At 38.0% G+C, this 21,666-nt stretch overlaps 1 protein-coding gene across 1 annotated transcript in view; it reads left to right on the top strand.

Annotated features, from left to right (window-relative positions):
• Positions 1–21,666, top strand: part of znf236 (zinc finger protein 236) — a 97,022-nt gene that overhangs the window by 23,399 nt on the left and 51,957 nt on the right. The window contains exons 9-16 of the mRNA XM_028470493.1: positions 273–533; positions 597–820; positions 974–1,075; positions 9,421–9,563; positions 10,183–10,283; positions 18,343–18,494; positions 20,386–20,562; positions 21,285–21,588. Coding sequence (XP_028326294.1) covers positions 273–533; positions 597–820; positions 974–1,075; positions 9,421–9,563; positions 10,183–10,283; positions 18,343–18,494; positions 20,386–20,562; positions 21,285–21,588 — 1,464 coding nt within the window. The remainder of the gene's footprint in view (positions 1–272; positions 534–596; positions 821–973; positions 1,076–9,420; positions 9,564–10,182; positions 10,284–18,342; positions 18,495–20,385; positions 20,563–21,284; positions 21,589–21,666) is intronic.

Genomic DNA, 21,666 nt, shown 5'->3' with positions numbered 1-21,666 from the left:
GTTTATTTATATATATATATATATATATATATATATATATATATATATCAAACTTACATAATAAATACTTGGCTTTTTATATAGGTCAGACACTTTCCCATTGAGCAAAAAAGTTTGAAATTTGTAAAATTTGATTGTTTATTTCTTCTACACTAAAATCAAATAGAATACAACATTGTTTTTACTGCAGAATTATCATAATTTATCTTTCCATTGCAATAAAAGGACATTTTTCATATGTTAAAGCACTGTGTGTCTGAAAACCCTCCCAGGTCCCACACTGGAGAAAGGCCCTACAAATGTGTGCAGTGCAGTCGTGGTTTTGCCTCCTCTGGAGTCCTCAAAGCTCACATCCGGACTCACTCGGGTCTGAAGGCGTACAAGTGTCTGATGTGCGACACCACATTCACCACCAGCGGCAGCCTGAGGCGTCACATGACCACTCACAGTGACGTGCGACCATACATGTGCCCCTACTGCCAGAAGACGTTCAAGTCCTCCCCCAACTGTAGGAAGCATATGAAGACACACAGGTTGGTGTTTTGATCTCACATTTGTTCCAAGCTTTTGGTCCTTAATATTTGTTCGTCCTTTAGGTATGAACTCGCCCAGCAGCCACAGTTAGCAGACCCCCTGACCACAGGCTCTGTGGCACATGACATGCAGGTAGAGATGGAGAGTGATTCTTTCCAGCAAACATCTGCAACCTCAGCAGAGCAGCAGAGCTTACTGGGGCTCAGCCAGACTGAGGTTGTGAGAGGAGACCAGCAAGTTACACTAGAGGCACCACTGACTGACCAACCGCTTGTACAAGGAGATGGTAAATACAGCAGTTTACAATCACAGTGGTAGATGTTTAAAGCTTTAGAGAGGGTACAGTCACCATGCTTTCAATGAGCAGAATCTCAACCTCTGGGTTTTTTCTTGTTGCGTTCTAACTGTTCCCACCCGCCCATTTTTTCCCCCTTTAAAGACTCCTATGTGACGACTCAACATTCATTGACTCAGAACATCAGCCAGTTTGAGACACCAGCACTTCCTCAGACTCCGTTTGACCAGCAATCCCTCACACAAGGTAAAAATAAGCACTACTTTAAGTTTTCTGCCTCGCCAATTTTCCACTTTTTTCTGTTTCTCAAATGGGGGTACGTGTACCCCTAGAGGTACGCAATGGCACTACAGAGGGTACTTAAGAAAGAGAGATCAAAGTGTCATTGTTGGGCCCACACCAGGCGTGAGATGACCAGAAATGATCAAAACTACTGTATAGAAATAAATCTATTCAGGAGGCACTAAATCAGGGTTTTTCAACCTTGGGGTTGGGACCCCTTGTGGGGTCGCCTGGAGTTTAAATGAGGTCGCCTGAAATTTCTGAAAAATTTTAATCGATTTTTGAGTACTTTTAATTATTTTTCTTTTTTTTATTATTAGTAAAACACGATCCTAAACAGCTTCATATCTATACTTTCACTTTGTGAAATATAAATCTAGATCAACTAAAATACAGTTAAAAAAAAAATATATATATATATATACTGTATATACAGTATATCTGACCTCAAACATGATCAAAAATGAATTCTTGATATCAAAATGGGGTCACGATCCAAAAAATGTTGGGAACCACTTCACAAAATAGTGTTTCTTTCCGCTTATTTACAAAATGAGATTAGGATTTAATCTCGGATGTGTTAGGATGTGTTATCACTCGTTTATTTCATCATTATCCTCTACTGTTGTTTTTAAATAGTAAATAGTTTTCTATGCAAAATGTTGTAGTCGGACAAAAGGGGGTACTTGGATTCAGAAATAAGAGAAATGGGTTTCTTGGACCAAAAAAGTTTGAGAACCACTGTTTTAGAACCACCATTTTCTTTCTGAGGACACTGTTTAGATTGATTGATTGATGTCTTACTTCAAACATGTAAAATGATTAAAGAACAACAGTTTAGAAAACCTAAAACTTAGAAACCATGTATTACAACAGCAGAAATAAACCATTGATATGATCCACCAACACTACCGATTTAGCTTTTTTAAGTACAACTAATAATACAATTAATTACCCATAAATCCTTAAACAAACAATCTACATATTCACAAATAGTCTATAGCTAATTACCAAAACAGAAAAAAACAACAAGAAAAACCACTGGTTATTAGTGATCAGATTAATTCCTGTACCTTGTGAAATTAATTTCTTTGTATTTGTTTTTAAACTGAATTATGTTTCAGCTTGACACTCATTCTGTTTCATAATTTTACTCATCAAGTTGTTTGGACACATAAACTCTTTAAATTTAACTTTCCCCATAATTTGGTTATATTCAGATTTTATATAAATCCAATTCATAAAAACATCTTTTCAGGTGAAATGCCTTTCGACTGGCAACATTTCCATCTTCATTAGCACAAATTAAAGAGGTCCATTGTGTTTTTAACTACATATAATCTAATGTATTACTAAGACAGTAATTTAAAAGCTTTCAGCACATCCCCACAGATTTGTGTAAAAGCCTGCCGTATAGTGTTTTTGCTCCAAACAGTCACTTTGCTTACCTCAGACACTTATTTAAGCAAATTGCTGTATTCTAAAGTTTGCAGGTGTCAATTTTATGCTTCATCTGAAATCCGTTCTGCTGCAGAAATAGCTGTTCTAATGCACAGAAGGATGCCCACACTGCTTTAACTACTGTAAGTCATTTAATCCATTCCAGAAAAAGCTGAGGACTGTACATTGTTCTGCTGGTAAGAATGCTGCTGGAAGGTGTTTGTGTAACACCATTAACAGAATTTTGCTCATTTGACCTACATTAACATTTACCTTAACCATATATATATATAATGAAAGAAACCTTGAAAGTTTTGGCCTGTTGGTGGATTATCACACAGGTTTATTAAAGGGATCCACTATGTTTGGCCTAAAATCTTTGAAATGCACTTATTAGAAGATTTTCACCTAACACAACACATTGTTACGCACTAAATGTATTTAATAGCCTTTTAAAATTAGACTACTTTACAGTTAAGAGCCTGTGTTCTAGGGCTGGGCAGTATGACCAAAAATGTATATCACGGTATTATTCATAATTCTAATGGTTTCACAGTATATGACGGTATTTTTTTTTCATGCATAATCAGGTGTTCACAGCATTTTCTACTGGTTGAGAGAGGAATTTCTGCAGTAGATTGATTTAGGATGGTTTATTTTACTGTCATGATTAGTGAACATTCCACACTAATAGTAATACGTTTGCAATAGCAGCGCTATTCTTAGCTTTAGCATTAGCTTGATTTCTAGCTTCAAATGCTGCATACTCAATGGTGTGGTGGTTTCTTATCAGAATCAGAAACGTTTTATTGGCCAAGTATAGTTTTTAAGACAGCACAAGGAATTTGACTTGGTAGTCAGTGCGCAAAACAAAAAAACTAAGAAACAAGCCAATAATAATAATAATAATAATAATAATAATGATGATGATGATAAATATAAAGGATGAGGGATAAATAAAGGATAGATAGAGAATAAAGGATACATTTGAGAAATAGAAATATATATACAGTGCAGCAGGTAAGGACTTATTTTACAAATTGCGATCCTTTGCTCTCTTTTTTGTGTATTACTGCCAAAATGCCGACATGCTAAGCTAACTGTGCCTCCGTGTTCGTGAGTGTTGTTTTCCTGTTGCAGAGGCATGCACAAGCAGGCACATGCTCACATGCAGCTTCAGAGCTTTCACTTGTCTTTTTTATCCATTTACACATATGATTTACACCACAGCTAACACCAGAGCGCTGCTGTTTACCTTCCTATTTAGAAGTGCAACGTTGAAAAGGGTCTGGTCTGAAACGCGGCGCAGCATAGTGTTCCAAAAGCTATGTAATCAAATACACAGGTACGGCGGCATATTAAAAATTCATATCATAATGAAATTATATACATATATATTCGGTATGAACCGGTATACCGCTCAGCCTTACTGTGTTCCACCATTTTGAAATCACATGGCCACACTGCCTGTAAACATCTCGTTGTTTTATATTGTAGTGAAACTTTCAGCATGCGATCAAATCATTAAGCCAGCTTTTTCGGTCAAATTGTCCACTTTTTCGGCTTTTCTTTATTGAAAAAGGATTAATAACAGTTGTGAAATCTGTGACCGCAGACAGGGGGCGAAAGTTGCAACTCTGCGGTTTTGTAGTCGACAATGAAGCGGAGAAGAAGAGCCCTCCTAAGGGGTAAACAGTGCGCAGCTGACGCTCTGATGGCTGAAGTTTGCAAGTAATCATGGACTTAAAGACACACAAACCCTTGGAATACAAGTCATTTTAGGTGGAAGTTTTTCTAGAGGTATAGATCTTCTAATAAGTAAATTTTAATGAATTTAGGTCAAACTTTTAAAATGAGTGATGCATCCCTTTAAAGCACACATTTGTGCTGTTTAATGTTACACAGATTATAAATTATACAACAGTTAGTTTCGACCAAGTAATTTCATTAGTACCACAGCATTAGGACTTTTTTCAGACATTATCAGTCTGCCGTATAGGCGTTGTAATCAGAAATGTTTTTAATCAGAATCAGAAATGTTTTTAATGGCCATGTACAGTTTTAAGGACAGTACAAGGAATTTGTCTTGGTAGTTGGTGCACAAAACAAACAACAACAAAAAATAATAATAAAAAAAACAAAGAACAGCCCAGCAACAATAATAATAATAATAATAATAATAATAATAATAATAATAATAATAATAATAATAATAATAATAATAATGATAAATATAAAGGATGAGGGATAAATAAAGGATAGATAGAGAATAAAGGATAAATAGGATAAATACAAATATATATATATATACAGTGCAGCAGATAATGTCATCATGGAGGCGGTGATTGGGTGGGGGGGTTCAGTGGGTGACTTGGGGTGTGTTCATGTGGATGGTGGCAGAGGGAAAGAAGCTGTTTTTGTGTCTGGAGGTTCTGGTCCTGATGGACCGAAACCTCCTTCCAGAAGGGAGAGATTGAAACAGTTTATGACCGGTGTGGGAGGGGTCGGCCACAATTTTTCCTGCACGCCTCAAAATCCTGGAGGCGTACCGGTCCTGGAGGGAGGGCAGATTGTAGCCGATGACCTTCTCTGCAGAGTGGATGATGCGCTGCAGTCTGGCTTTGTCCTTGGCCGTAGCTGCAGCGTACCAGATGGTGATGGAGGAGCAGAGGATGGACTGGAAGATGGAGCTGTAGAAGTATACCATCATCTTTGTTGGCAGACTGAACTTCTTCAGCTGCCGCAGGAAGTACATCCTCTGCTGAGCTTTTTTGATAAGGGAGCTGATGTTCAGCTCCCACTTGAGGTCCTGAGTGATGATCCACTTGCAGGTGGAGTCTGGCACGTTCAGCTGGGAAAGCTTGTCCTGAAGGAGAGCTGGGATTATAGTGTTGAAAGCAGAGCTGAAGTCCACAAACAGGATCCTGGCGTAGGAGCCTGGGGAGTCCAGGTGCTGGAGGATGAAGTGGAGAGCCAGGTTTAAGCATCGTCTACAGACCTGTTGGATCTATAGGCAAACTGCAGGGGGTCCAGGTGGGGGTCGGTGATGTCCTTGATGTGAGAGAGCATGAGGTGTTCAAAGGACTTCATGACCACAGATGTCAGAGCGATGGGTCTGTAGTCATTAAGTCCTGTGATCCTCAGCTTTTTAGGGACAGGAACGATGGTGGAGGCCTTAAAACGGGCTGGTACGGTGCATGTCTCCAGTGAGGTGTTAAAAATGTCTGTGAACACTGGAGACAGCTGATCATCACAGTGCTTTAAGGTGGAAGGAGAGACAGTCCGGTCCACAAGCCTTACGGGGGTTTTGTCTCCTGAAAAGTCTATTTACATCTCTCTTTTTGATGGAGAAAGGTTATTTATTTATGTATTTATTCAGTTTATTTCCGACATGGTTACATTCACACATTTAACGCATTTTTTTTTTTTTGTACATGCCGAAAAAGGAGACGAGAGAAGCAGTTTGCTTATCTGGGTCCCGTCCCCTGTTTTACCATCGCAAATTTACATGGGTTTACATGTCTCTCTGGTCAAACATTCTTGAGTTGTTCTGAACAGTCCTTTTTTGTGTATTCTCATCTGTAGTCAGTGTTGTCTTGTTTTTATTCCTCCTCCTCTCTATCGTTGTTCGTGTTGGCCTTGTTCCCTGCCAGACGTTGTTAGCATTCCTCCAATTCAAGAATAGTTCCTCTTTCGAAGGTGTTTGGAAGGTTTTTCCCTTTTCATCCATAATGTCACCACTCGGGAATGTCTCTTTTGGACACACAAGTTTGCAGCTTGTTTTGTCTCTACGTCAAGGTTAATCCAGCTGTTGTTAGTTCTATTGGCAGCGTTGTATTTTCCACTGTTAGATTTAACTTGTATAAACACATTATTATATCTTAGTTCATAAGCAAGGTAGTAATTTCATTGTATTATATCTTAGTTCATAAGCAAGGTAGTAATTTCATTGTACAGGAAAACGTGTTTCTAACTGCACATATGACAATAAACACTTTGAATTTAAATTTAATGTAATCCTTAATCACCCCACCACCTAGCAATTGAAATGAATAAATGACAGACCTTTTTTTACTCTTGGTTTCCACATTTAATTCAGTCTCCGTAAAAAAATCACAGTCTGAGTTTTGTTTCCAGTGTTTATATAGATCTGGGTCCATATCCATGATTACCATCAGTAATGTTGTTGTTTAGGTGGATCCTTCGTATTTTCCCAAGTCTTCCATCGTTTTGATGAGGATTGGTTTTCCGTTCTCTTCTCCCAGTGGTGTGATATAAATCCTGCAGTTTCTTGTCCACGTCCTCACAATTTTTCCTCCTTTTTTTATTTGGCGTGCCTTCCATGCAATGCTTGCATTTTGTTTCGTCAGGTTTTCATTGATGTACACCTTCGTTCCCATCAGTTTCTTTCCTTGCTTCAATAGTTCTGCTTTGAAGGGGGAAGATAGGGGAGATTGATTAATGTTTTATTAGTTAACTATCTTGGATTGTGACAAATTTTGCGCAGCATAGATGGACACATTTATACAAACAAAATTTGATCTAAATTATGATCGGTCATCAGACTCAGAGGATGACGAAGGGAAGGAAAGAGGCCTGGATACATCAGCGCAAGCCAGGTGTGCTGATATGACGAACAACCTGGGCTCTGAACTGCCTTCAAACTCACCCGAATGTCAATAATATCCCGGTCAATTAGTTAGTTAAGAAGAGCGAGCAGAACACAGTGTTGAGACAGTTTTATGGATCGATTCAAACAAGTACTGGGGAGCTCTACAGCATCAGCAGCGACCTTGGACTTTGGGCTGGATTAAATCATTCTATCGACAAACCTCCAGTTAGACATTCATCAAATTTAATGCAGGACCCAGAGTTTATACCACAACGTTTTCAAATGAGTCCTCAAAAGGGTAAGACGGGCAGGGAAGGACTAAATAAACAACACACCATCCCCCGATCAGACCAGCACATCTTAAAATATTCTGCAACGATGAGTCCAGAGAACCTGAAAGGCTTACATAACATGGTCTGGTATGATAATCAGTTGCACCTTGGACGCAGGGTCAAAGACGGGCATCGGGATCTCAAACCTGACTCATTCATTTTTAAATGTGTTAGTATTTCACCTTTGACATTCAACGAAGAATCAAAAAAATCATAAAGACCCACTGGAGAGAGACAGAGAAAACCAGAGGTTCGCTACATGACAGCGACACTCGAAAAATACCTCAAGAAAATTCTGCCTGATGTAAAGGTTCTACATCTGTAGCCAAGGAGGGTAACAGTGGTGCATACCGCCATTCCCCTGGGAGTAAACCAGCTGTCACAGATACCCAATATGCATTAGGAGGCAGGGACACGTACTTATACGAACCACAGCCTGAGAGCCACTGCCATTCAGAAAGTGTCTGATGCAGGACTTGAGGCGAGGGAGGTCATAGCAGTGAGTGGGCATAGGTGATACTTTATACAAACAGATATAAACTACAATATCATTTTTGATTAATAAATAATGTGTCGCACAACATTTAAATAAAAACGTGTTTTACAGGACCGGAAAGCTTTTTGAGCTTGTGGCCCCATGCCTACGACCCAATCACATCATGTGCTGATATTCTTTCTCTGATGTGATGGTGCTTAATTGTATAAATATATGTGGGGGTTACAAAAATGTGTTTGTCTGATTTGAGGGCCAAATTATCAACATTCATGTCAGCATTAAGAATAAGGACCAATCAGAGTATTAATACAGGAAAGAGCAAAGTGCTTGTGTGTTTTTGAAATCTTTTTATAAACTTTTGTTTTTGTTTTTTGTATTTGTGTTATTTTTACGTTGTGTATTTTTGTGTATTTTTCTGCCGTTTCTGTGCATTTTTGGAGGGATTTTGTCTAGTTAAGATGTTTGCATATTTTTCTGTCTTTTTGTGTGCTATTGTTATTATACATTGCCCCCCCCCCCTTCCAGTTGCTCATCTCCAGTTTACACAAACTTTAGCTTTAGTGGAATAAAGTCTAATTCTACATAAAGTACTGTGCTTGCCGCAGGCTGAGATCTCAATGATGGTCAAAGGCAGTTTAACCAAATGGTGCAATAAAATCTGTTCCAAATCAATAAAATCACTTTATCTGTTAGCCAGTTTGTAACTGTAGCTTTGCACTGTCGTGGGTCAGAGTACACGCACGTACGCACGCAATTTTTTTTCCCATTTACCATATTTCAGAAACTCCACAATTTTCTTTGATGTTACATAGTCTTTTTAAGAACTTCAAAAATCACAATAAGTGGAAAAACTCATTCATGTCAACTTGAAGTACCTCAATTTGTCAAAATTAACCACCTAGCATGGTAGCTTTGCCACACTGGGATTAGATGAGTGTGTTCAAATGCTGGCTGGCTGTCAGGATGCTCACAATGTAAAGTTATTAGATCCAAAGGGTTAATTAATTTCCTACTTTGTTTAAGCTGTCTACCTTACCTTACCTACACCTACAAAGAAATGCTAAAACATACCTCTTAATAATCTGTTTATTTTATAATTCAGCATTGTCGTTTAACTTCAGTTTTTTTTGTTATTATGAAGGCTTCCGATAAATTACTTTTCCTATTTATTACCTCGTTAATTCATCCTTTTTTTGCTGTTTAATCTCACTCCGTCCGTTTGATGTCATGATTCTCCCCCAAGCAGTGACGGAGTGTTGCTGGCCATGGTCCTGAAATAAATCCTCTTTACTAAAAACTTTTGAGGGTTTCATTTATAATAAAAATGTTTATACGTATGTTTTAGATTTCAAGAAAAAAAATCTAACTACAGTATATCTGCAAAGACTTGTGAGGGAAAATAATCAAGGGGCTGATTCTTGTCCTTCAGGCTTCACCATGTCCGAATCAAGCTACAATCAGTCCCAGTTCTCCACTGTCCAGCAGCTGCAGGATTCCAGTACACTTGAATCACAGGCGCTGTCTTCCAGTTACCACCCTCCCAATCTACTACATGATTCCTCCGCTGAGGTGGTGAGTTCATTCCTTTTTTCACGAGCACAAAAATGTGACTGTCTGATTTGACGACCAGATTATCAACATTCATGTATTATACAGTATATAACAGTTTGTTTGTTTTTTTTTTTTTGCTTTTCACTATTATTTCATTTTTTTTTTATCATTTTTGTGTATTTGGGATGAGTTGTCATTTACTTTTCTGTTATTGTAGTTGTTTTGTGTGTTTTTGTTTCTCCATTATCTTTTTGTATAGTCAATTCACGTTTTATTTTTTTTTTTCATGTTTTTTTGTCCTTTTCTGTATATTTCTGTAATTTTATGGTTTAAAAAAATAAAAAAAATCATTAGGGGCCGCACAAAATTAGACCGAGGGTCCATGTCTGATGGTTGTCCTGTGTTTCCAGTTCCAAGCATTTACAGAATTTAGTTACATGTCTGCTGCAGATTGCTTTGGTGCACTTTTAGGAATAAACCATTCATATTCAGTACACTGTAGATTTGGAATAATTAATGTTTGCCTATCATCGTTTTACAAATTAATTCACTTTTCAGCCTTCATGTTTAATATCCTTTGAATTACGCTTTTGTCACGAATGTAATTGCTTGTGTTGTGCATGTTTCTTTGTGAATTTAGACAAATGGGCTTCTTCAGCAGAATAGTCCAGAACTCCAGCTACCGTCAGATACACAGGACTACCAGGAAGACAGTGAGGAAAACTCCAAGAGAGTGTACAGGTTAGATCCTTTGTTTGACTATGCTTGACTCTACTTAAAATGTGGTTATGCTACCTCTTGGTGACCCCATAAAGAACAAACAACTTTTGTCAGAAGAGTGATAATCCTGATTAGCTGTTTCTGCAGCTAAATAAAGCAATAACATGCAATTTATAGGATATTTAGAGAGTTTTCTAAAGTACTTAAAAGTCAGCTTTGCTCCTGTGAACGTTGGCTGCTGTTTATTCACACATTTTGATTTGTCTTTCATTTTAAACTGAAAATGTGATTACAGAGTTCTTTGGAAGTGGCAAAGTTAAAGTGCCTGCACATTAAAAATGTCTTAAAGATGTGATAAGTCATGGTATTGCAGAAATGCTGTTTATTGTGGTCTGATTTTAACAATTTAAGCAAAAACACAAAGTTGAAAAACGTTTTAATCAAAGAGTTTGTCATGCTTGACGATTCATTGTCAGCGTTAACCCTGAAAAACTAATCTGAGATGCACCAGTGGGCAGAGTAATGAAGTTTCTATCGGCTGCTTCTCTGGCTAGCATTGTGTTTGACTACTCTACACTATAGCACCCAAGCTAAACGCCTCCTTTTTCACAATCCAGGAAAGATTATCAATAGTAAGCATTATTGGTTCATGGCATGTCTTCTTCTTCTTCTTCTTCTTCTTCGACGGAGTGCGGAGTCGGCGAGGAGGAGGAGGCGGGTAGGGCTGGCTGGGAGGATGCGGAGGCTGCTTGTGCTTCTTCTGGCTTCTTAGCTCTCGGCGGTGTCTCGCTCTCTTCGTCTATTCTTTTCTACGTTCTTCTCTTTCTTATCTTCTACTTCTTCTACTTCTTCTACTTCTTCTACTTCTTCTACTTCTTCTACTTCTTCTACTTCTCCTCCTCCTCCTCCTCCTCCTCCTCCTCCTTTTTCTTCTTTCTCCTCCTCCTTCTCCTCCTTTTTCTTCTTTCTCCTTCTGTACTGTGTAAAATATCTCACTCATAAGTAAATCTAGTCACAATGAACACATTATCATAGGTCAGTGCTGGACCACGAATGTGTCAGAATGCTGTCATCTCATTTCATTTGAGCTGCCTCACGAAGAAGTCCTACATTGAAGATATGAAGAATAAATTCTAAACCCAGTTGGCAATATATTAGCTTGCACAGCATTAAATTCAACCTTGAAAAGTTTCTGTATATTTATTTCTGGTGTCAAGCTGTGGAACAATCTAAGATCGGAACTCAAGCAAAGTCAAAATATCAACCAGTTCAAGAAAATGTACAAAAACAGATCATTTTTGCGGGTATGATTGATAATGGTCCATAATGATTATTATCTATAAATTGATGTGGCATGGTGATGAGAGGTAGATAATGTGAATGTGTATATTTTTTTCTATATTATGATGTGCTAATATTTTGTTAAAAAGCAATCAGGAAGCCTTGTAGTATTTGCATATTCAGAATAAAAAATAAATAAATAAAAAATTAATGTAAAAGTGAGTAACCATACCTGCTTTTAGGCAGAACGTGCTTGTTGATGGCTTTGAAGAAGTGGTTGTTCTGGTTACAAGTCTTTCAACCGTTCTTTTATCTTGATGCTTTAGTGCACAAGTCAAGCATTTTTTGTCTATAAAATGCTGATAGCAGGCCGGGTGAAACCCGTAGTTTGTTGGGACATCAGAGACCGGTTTGTCCAACATGATGATTAGCAATAGCTCCGTAGTGTTCGATGTTTTGAGCCACTCTTTCGCACATTGCCTGATTTTTTTTTTTTTTTCTCCCATCGGACTTCGGTGAAGGGCTGCGGATCTTACCCACCATCTTTTCCGACATGAAGAATGCACTTTATGGGTGTTAATCGAGCTTGATCGCTGCTATCTGGTGAAGCTGCGCTGCTTACTCTCCTCCATGTTTACATGTGCGTAGTGATATTGCCTTGATTTTCTCGATGCTGATTGGTTGAAAATCAAGCTCAACAGTTGTAGTTGTCTCAATGCGCAGTCAATATAGTGCGCCAATAAATTACACTTTTCTCATTAACTGCAGGATAATGCGTGGTAAAGTTTTTGCTTTGATAGCTTTTATTAACGTTGAACATATTGAGCAAAAAAAAAGTAGTGCCCCGTTTGGTGGAACAAAACTGAACGATACAGCTCTCATACAGCAGCCTATTCCCCTTCGAACTAGTTTGGAAACTTTTCCAGGATAAAGGAGCAGAGTAAGATGCTGCACTCTATGGCTGATGAGGGTGACCTTCAAATGACTCAGCCAAGCAGAATGTGCAAGTAGGCAGGCTGCTATTACGGGATTCTGATGAGTTTCCATCGACACATAAAGTCACCTCCTCAGTCCCACCACATCTGTATATGGGTCAATTTAAGGCTTTTTATGGTGAGTTTTCACAGGAACCCGGCTCCTGTTGGAATGCGCCGCTTGCTCTGTCAGCTTTCCTTTACTTGATGTGTTTTTATCAGCCAAGTGCTTAGCCATGATCACTCCTCATCAAACCAAATGAGGGGGTTTGGCAACTATGCTAATGCTAATTGATTCTTTGATTTACCCCTTTCTGCTTTAGCTCAATTTTCCCACCCACGTAAGTCAGGAAAGCCGCTCAGCTGTGCTGTTTTTGGCTGCGCGCTATTCTCCCCCATGCTTAAAGGAGCATAGGGTAGGATTAGTGGAAAAATAAACATTCATTTTAATTGTTTTAATGCTAATGGTTGATGAAGGGCTCAAAACCAAAGAGAATGAGCCCACACACATTTCTCCCTATTGCTTGAACAACATGTGTGATACATTTTGTACTGCTGTTATGGGGCCGATTTCCCCGCGCAGCTGCAGATGTGAAGTCAAATGACAGTGGTGCGCATTCTCGATGACTTGGAGAGGCGTCCCAATACCCCGGAAATAATAAAGAATGAGAAGAAGACGGCTTGGAGACTGAATGATGACAAGCACAGTGGACTAAACTACTGTTTGGTTCCACAGATGCATGCAGAGGCTTGTGCACAGGTCGTGCAGTAAACAGTCACATGAACGACGAGTAAATAAATAACAGTCGGAGTGCAGATCGGGCCGCATTTTCTTGTCCGAGTTCGACCCAACAGTGAAAAGCACCAATTATATACATAAACAACTGTTATTGTCAACATCAGATCAGCGCACGAGTAACAAGCGTAAGTAAAACAAACGGGCACAGTGCACACAAGAGACTCATCTGATCTATTTACATAATACATGTATCAAAGGTAAGGATAATCCAAATTATTGTGCAGGCAAAGGATTGTTTCAATGGTGTATTCCTTTATAACTGTCCACTGCTCCATTCTTCTTGCACCACGGATCACAGCTCTCACTGTTACAGATAAAGTTGCATTCTTCAGGGCTGTAGCTGCTGCAGCAGGAAAGGAAGAACGCTGCGTGCAAACAAAACTACGTGACAGAACCCGTCCGGTGCCTTTGGGTCCTGTCAGGGTTCGGTCGGGTACCCATCCTCTATTCACAGTATCAGCTATGCCTTGGTGATAAACAACTGATGCGCGCTCCTGCGGTGGCTTGGCTGATGACTGCAGTTACATGAATGACCGTGGTGTCACTATGGAGTCTGATTTCTACATCCTGCTTTATGCTCCTTTAAGTCAGTCACTGCGCACCTGCATCCTAGTTATGCACTCTGGATGGAGTGACCCTGAAATGTGGGCCAGTAAAATCTGGCCTTACGCACATTCTCACAAGTTCTTTTCCTCGTACGCACTTCTGAACCTGGAATAAGTGCTGTATGGCAAGCCTTTTCAACATTTAATAAGTAACGGTACTTGTAATTGTAGATATCTATAATTCAATGTTGACATGTTGTAATTCCAAGTCCACATATCCATAATGTAATTTTTACTAGTTGCAATTCTAATTATTGATATTTACAATTATATTTTCACTAGTTACACTATTAATTGTCGTTATCAACAATTAAATTCTCACTAGTGGAAATTGCTATTGCAGATATTTGAAACTTCAGTACAACTAGTCGAATTGACTTCCATTCAAATTTAATTTCAGATATCTACAATTCAATTTCGACATGTTACAATTCCGAGGCCACATATCCATAATATAATTTTGATGAGTTGCAAATGTAATTGTAGATATCTACAATTGCGCTTACATGTCAGATATCATAAATTGAATTGGAGCTATCTGAAATTAAATTCTGACTAGTCAAAACTGAATTACTGATATGTCAGTTTGGGATTGTAACTAGTGAGAATGTAATTTCAGATATCTGGAATTGCGTTTAAGATATTTACAATTTATTTTATAACTAGTCAGAATTGAATTATCAAAAAAGAGACTTTCCAATAGTTAAATTAACATATCCAATTTAAATATTAAAACGGCTTGCCTAGCACACGTTTTAACATTTAATCTGATATGTCGGATATATCAAATGCAATTGTTGATATGTTGATATGTGGGTGGGGCATCTCATATTCGACATGCATGCATAATGTAATGAGGCACGAAAGCCAACGACAGAGGAGGAGGAGGAGCTAACGAGTAGAACGGAGCAGGAAGCGTTTGATGCTGACATGGTGTCTCTGCTTGTGACTGAAAGTTTAAAGAGTTATTACAGAGCGGTAATACCAATATTTTTGTTCATACAGACGCCTGTTGCATCGAACCTGACATTTCGCTGATCCACAGACGTCTCTCTGAATGCCTCTGTAGAAAGTCGGTCAAATCCTTGTTGATGATCGAGACGCACAGTTCTGTCTGACTGCACACAGCTGTGTATAATATATGTCCGTTTAATGACAAAGCGTTTACGTTTGATTTTATTAGTAACTTGCTCTATGCTGCTTTCCTCCTTCTGCTCCACTTCAGGGAGCGTTGACCGGCATTTGTTGAATAAGTTAAGCGGGTCAATTTTAAAATCAACCAATCACGTTCACATATCCAAAATTAATTTGACCCCTTCCACATATCAGATTAGATGTCAAAACGGCGTGCTAGGCAAGCCGTTTTATTCGAATATCTCGCATATCCAGAGTGCAATGTTGATATCTAAAATGGGAAAACATATTTTCACTAGTTACAATTGTTTTTTTAACATGTGGAAATTGAATTGTACATATTTATAATTGTTATTCTTACATGTGAAAAAGCAATTACTGATATCTGTAAATAAGTTAAAACTTATTTAACTTTTAACTTAACAAAATGGAATTACTACATGTGAAAATATATTTTTAACATGTCAAAAATGTATTCCAGATTCCAACATTTTGACATGTCAAAAATACATTTTGAGATGTCGAAATGTATTTCCCACTAGTGAAAATTGAAATTGCAACTAGTAAGCCCCACTGATTAAATATTAAAATGGCTTGCCATAAGTGCAGTGCCCCGATAAGGTGAAACATTATATTGCACTAGAAGTTAGGATTCAGTTACAATTTATGCAACATGGACTATTCATTTTGACACTGTCATGCTGTCATGGGGGAGGGTGGGGGTTCAATATGTTCACATTTACACATGTAACAGTTCTAGATAGGACAAAATGTGTTACATTTCATTAAATTTTACCTGTGCCGTTCACTCCATTTCCTGGTAGAACGGTGGGAGCAGCGTTGTGGAGGTGACCCAGCTGTGTGCACCCGAGATGTGCGCGTTTGCTGTATCTCGTTAACTGAAACTCTGACAGACCTCAGACCTCTGTCCACACTGGTCAGATTGATGTCCAACTATTTTCATCCTATGTCTTACGTAAAGCTACAGTTTGATCCACTACAAGCGTAAATGTCAAGTGAAACGAGCTGTACTATACAGAGGTTGGTGAAATGCACATGAGAGGATGGATACCACAAATTGTTCCCACATACACTACCGGTCAAAAGTTTTGGAACACCACACTTTTTCCATTTTTTTACTGAAAAAGATTCAGTTCATTGTGTCATGCACTATTAATCGAAAGCATAGAACAAATAATCAGTTTGAGTTAAAAATGAAATCATGGAATCAATTTATAGATTTATAATCTGTTGTTCGTATGAGGAGGAAAAATTAGAGGTTTTAACTGTAGCTCAGACAGAAAAATGCGATCGATCCTCACACTGCTATAATCTTATCAAAACAACCTGTTACATTGTTTTTCAACAAAGGAGTTTTCAAATTGAAAGTGCGCTTTATCATAATTGCGCATTTCAATTACATTTACATGTGTTGGAAAACTCTTTGTTCTGTGATTTCCAGACTGCTCTTAAAAAATGACATCATGGCCCAGGCCGCCTGCTTGGCTTCAGACCATCTTCATTGATCGACTTACGCACTTTTAGTTGATTTACACGCAGTGGACATGTCAGGAGCACTGCACTACAGATAATGGGCAGGAAATAGACGCGTAACTGCCGGCGGGTAAAATAGCTCTTGAGTCCAGACTGGAGAATAGGGCCCTTACTGGACACATGTGTGCAGACTTGCTGAAAAAAATCCACACATAGGGGCAGATTTTCTAAGATTGCAGCGCAAATCAGTGCACGCGCAGGCGTGGTTCAGTCCACTCTATTTAAATTAGTGTTTTGCACTCATTTATATTGCGAGAATGCAATAGAGTTGAGTGGGAGCAAAATTTAATTTGAATTACACGTAAGGACAGTTCAGGTCAGAGTTGGTGCCTGTTTTTGTCATGCAACAATGAGAAGATTTACTGTTGACCGAACTTTGGATCATATCTTTGCTGACAATGAGGCAGAAGACACACAGATCAGCTCAGTGATGCATATGAACAGCTTTCTAAGGAGGAAGACGATTTAAAGGTACAAATGAAAGTCTGAGCCTGCCCACTGTGCAGACAAACTAATTTCAGCCCCTTGTACTGATGATCCTGTTCTTTGGGTCATTATCTGAAGCTTATGAGTGAGTGTTGGACAGACTTGGAGGTGCTGATCCTCATTACAGCCGTTTCACACTCATCTGCAAATTTTCTCCAGCAATTTTACAATTACTGAAACTCTTTGGAGAATGTTAACGTAGTTTTACCTTGGTAAACGATCATAAGGTTTAACCCGAGTTCACTTTGAAAAGGTTTTTCTTTGTCGTAATATATAATAAACATTTAGACGTGGCTCCTGCATAAAGTGAAAAACAAATGCAACTTCTAAGCAAGGGATAATAGATCTATTTGTCTTCTTTTGCTAATATACAGGGAGACTTGTTTCACTCCCTTTACTATGCTAAAATCAACATAATCACAGCCAAAGCTGTAAGTGAAAATAAGCAAGCATGAGAAATGTCTAAATATAAAACCCTCTTCCTGCCAACATTATTTATCACAGTAATAGACTTTTCACCTGCAGATTTCCTAATCTGTAACAACATTAAAGTGCAGCCTGTTTTTTTTTTTTTTAGCTTCTGCTGCAGAGGAATGGAAGGAACTTTAGTATATAGGCCTAGTTAAAGGCCTAAGTAAGAAAAAAAAACATTATTTGTTTCATTGTTGGTGGCATTGTCCAGTTGTCACAAAAAATAGATGTGATTTTTCACATTTTTTTACTGTAGCTCTCCTGACTCATAACTGCAACTGTCAAGTTCAGTGACATATTGAAATATTTGTGCAAAAAATACACCAGTATGCACCAGAGACAGCAACAACAAACACCAAAATAGACCAAATAAATGAACAAAGAGAAACATTTCACACTATGAAGCGAGGTAATAAAAACACACGTATAACCTACTTAAAACAATACAACAATAAAGCGATACACCAATAAAAAAGTTTAAGAACAGCCTTCAAAATGCTTTGTTCAGCCTGATAACATCATGTGGGAAGAAGCTGTTAATCAAAGCAAGGTTGCAACAATTTTACTGCTGCTTTCCAGTAAACATTAACTTAAAAAAGGTTAATTGATGCTTGGAAGGCTCTGAATCACACCTTTGAGTTTTTCATTGGTAGTGAAGATGCTCTTTTTTTATTTCAGCTCTCGCATATTCAAAAGGGCACAGGCTTGGTAGCAAGATCATGTGAATGACTGTGTTCCTCATACATTACTACGTGTCAATGTGTTGTTTTCTATAGGTGCAGTTGGTGCAACAAAGGTTTCAAAAAATCAAGTCACCTAAAGCAGCACGTGCGCTCTCACACTGGGGAGAAACCGTACAGATGTCACCTCTGTGGACGAGCGTTTGGATCAGCTGGTGTTTTAAAGTCCCACCTCAACACCCACACAGGTGAGGGTAACATTAAACACTACAGAAAAAATTAATTTGTATAGCGCATTTCATACACAAGGCAACTCGATGTGCTTTACATGATCAAAAAGTGCAACAGAAAACATTCAACCGCTTAATCAATAACAACATTAAAATCAGCAGCAAAAACATTTAAAATCATCACTAAAAACATTTTAAATCATCAACAAACCAATTACATCAACAACAATTGTGACCAAAATGGCAGTTTGTTCCTCTGCTTTTCAGCATAACAACTAAAAGCAACGTCGCTATGTTTACTGTAAACTCTGGGCTCCAATATTTATCTGAGAAAAATCTCATACAAGATTACCAATACCTTATTATAAATTATATATTAATATATTATGTTATGGATTCTAAAAAAAACATATTTTTGATATATTACATTACATTACATTTTTGATACTGTATGTATTTCATATATTACAAACAAAATCTATTCAGTCTGCCTGTTTGATTTGATTTGATTTTTGTTTCAAACATGAAGACAACAGCAGTGTATTTATCACAATGAAAATTATAATAATATTCATAATAATAGTAAAAAATCAAACAAGGCAAAGTGAGAATAAATTGTTACAAAATCCTGCACATGAAGCCTGTACATCTTCGAAAAGAAGTAGGAGGAAGTAAAAACTTATATGTTCCTTCCCCTTGTAATATCTAGTTCTAAACTTTATTTCTATACAATAATCTTCTTATAATATACATATATGTACACTAAATAAAGATACATAATTAATTGATATATACAGTATCTAGTTATTGTCAACCAACAATATAATTACTGTGGAAAAGACAGACCTCGTGCACTCTCGTATTTTTAAAAGAAAAATTCTAATCTGCCCTCTTTTTACCCACTTATAAAATGAACGTTCAGTGTTATCTGCATGGCACCCCTGGGTGAGCAAATATTATTTGGCTTTGCCACTGACAAAGCCTTTAATAGAAAATACTTCACAGATTCATAGATTGAGAGGATGCTGCCAGCATTGCTAAGCAGGTGCAGTGTTCATTGCCACGGATCAAAAAACGTATTCTGTTGCTGAAAAAAGCTGTTAGTGAACCTTTTTAAAGACTCCATGACTAAGAGAGGAGAAGACACAGAGCTTTTGTCTGAGCTAATATCCTTTCTCTACGCTCTGCTTGTCAGATCGTTGAGACCTACAGAAGTGGGACCTAAAAAGGTCACTTTGTCATAAGTATTTTAAAACAAAAAGGAAGTGCCCTGCATTCATTGCAACACTTTGATAATGGAGACTGGATGATGGCAGTTAAATCAGGGGCAATAGCTCACACTGCACTACATTCTCCTTCATAACTGTTTCTGCATGCTTGTAAATGAATGATTAGTGCTGCACGTTAAGGCTAAAGAACTCATGGACTTTGCTGACTGCAGTATTTATTTCAATTTAAATGATAGAAATCCTATTAATTCAAGCAAGTTCATTTTGTCTTTTTTATTTTATTAAAAACTATGCTATGGTTTCATTTATCCAGACTACATTTTTCAGGAAATCAGATATTTGATGCTTTCCTTATGAAATAAGGGATACATCAAAGCAATCACTAGATGTCTCTGGAAGATGACAGTTGGCAGTGGAAACATGTCAGGAGATGTAATTTCCTGAAAAAAAGTAACTTTGACAAAGAAATTGTCGTACTTATCCCTCTTAAGTTGCATCAAAGATGAATAAAAGTAAAAGTAATGAATTTAAAATGTCAAATCTTTTTGAGTAATACTAAAACATCCTTCAACAATTCAAAACCCATTATCGTTGTATTGGTTTTTTTTTTGCCATTTAAAGGTAAAGACTTTGTACAACTCTCTCTTAAATGAATTTAACCCCAAGTTTTGCTGCTTCAGGTATGAAACCGTTTAAGTGCAGTGTGTGCGACGCCTCCTTCACTACAAATGGCAGCCTGAATCGCCATATGATTATCCACATCAAGTCCTTCAAATGCTCCATTTGTGAGGAGAGCTTCCGCACCAGCCTGCTGTGCAAACGGCATTTGAAGAAGGAACATTCCGTGGTTAATCAACGTAAGCCTGGGATCCTCACTACACACTTACTTCAAGGGTTTGAAGGTTTTAAAATATTTCCTATCGTTTAGGGAAAGTGCTAAACTAAAATACAAGATATTTTATTATATAGAAGTTATTTTCTAGTTCTATCTAGAGCCCATTTTCTTTCTGAGGCTTTCTTTGTTTTTATTAGTTATATCAGTGGTTCTCAAACTTTTTAGGCTCAAGTTCCCCCTTTCTCTTAGTTACGAATCCAAGAACCCCCTTTGTCTAACTACAACATTTTGCATAGAAAACTATTTGAAAACAGCGGTAGAGCATAATGATGGAATGAACGATTGATATAACACACATTTTAAAGAATCTCTTTTTTGTAAATAAGTGGAAAGAAACAGCATTTACTGCAGTGGTTCCCAACCTTTTTTCGAGAATTTATCAAGAATTTCTGGCGACTCCAAAGACATTTTTTCTCGAAATCATAATTCCAACCCCAAGGTTGAAAAACACTGATTAAGTGGCTCCTCAACAGACTTATTTTTATAGTTTTTATCATTTATTGTTAATTTTCCTCTCTCTCTTTCTCTTCTCTCTCTCTCTCTCTCTCTCTCTCTCTCTCTCTCTCTCTCTCTCTCTCTCTTTCTCGTACCCTGCTGTACACTGCTGTATATAGTCGAGCCATCAAGAAAAAAAGAAAAATCTCTGATAATGACAAGTCCATTTTAAATCCTCCTATATTGCAGTTGTAGGACTGGAGAGTCAAGATATTGAGCACGAGGATGATGAGGATGAGAGTGAACAACAAAAATTGTCAAGAAGGCGGGGTCTGGAGATCATCACCTTCACAGAGGAACAGACGGCCGAGCTGGCAAAGGATCCGGGGAAGGAAGCCTCAGTGTCAGAGCGGATCCTCGCCCAATCAGCAGCTGAGAGGGATCGGATCAGTGAGATCAAAGACAAGGTTGAGGAACTGGATACAGAACCCAAGTTTACCAACTGCTGCAGTTACTGTCCCAAGAGCTTCAAGAAGCCCAGTGACCTCATCAGGTAAAAAGAAATGTGACGGGCATTCAGTTTGGCAGAGACACAAATGCTCATTGTCATTTAAAAAGATGATGATGATTG

The sequence above is a fragment of the Gouania willdenowi genome, chromosome 16 (assembly GCF_900634775.1).
Source record: "Gouania willdenowi chromosome 16, fGouWil2.1, whole genome shotgun sequence".
NCBI classification, from domain to species: Eukaryota; Metazoa; Chordata; class Actinopteri; order Blenniiformes; family Gobiesocidae; genus Gouania; species Gouania willdenowi.
Note: the sequence above shows the minus strand (reverse complement) of the source record. Positions and strands in the feature narration are given on the sequence as shown.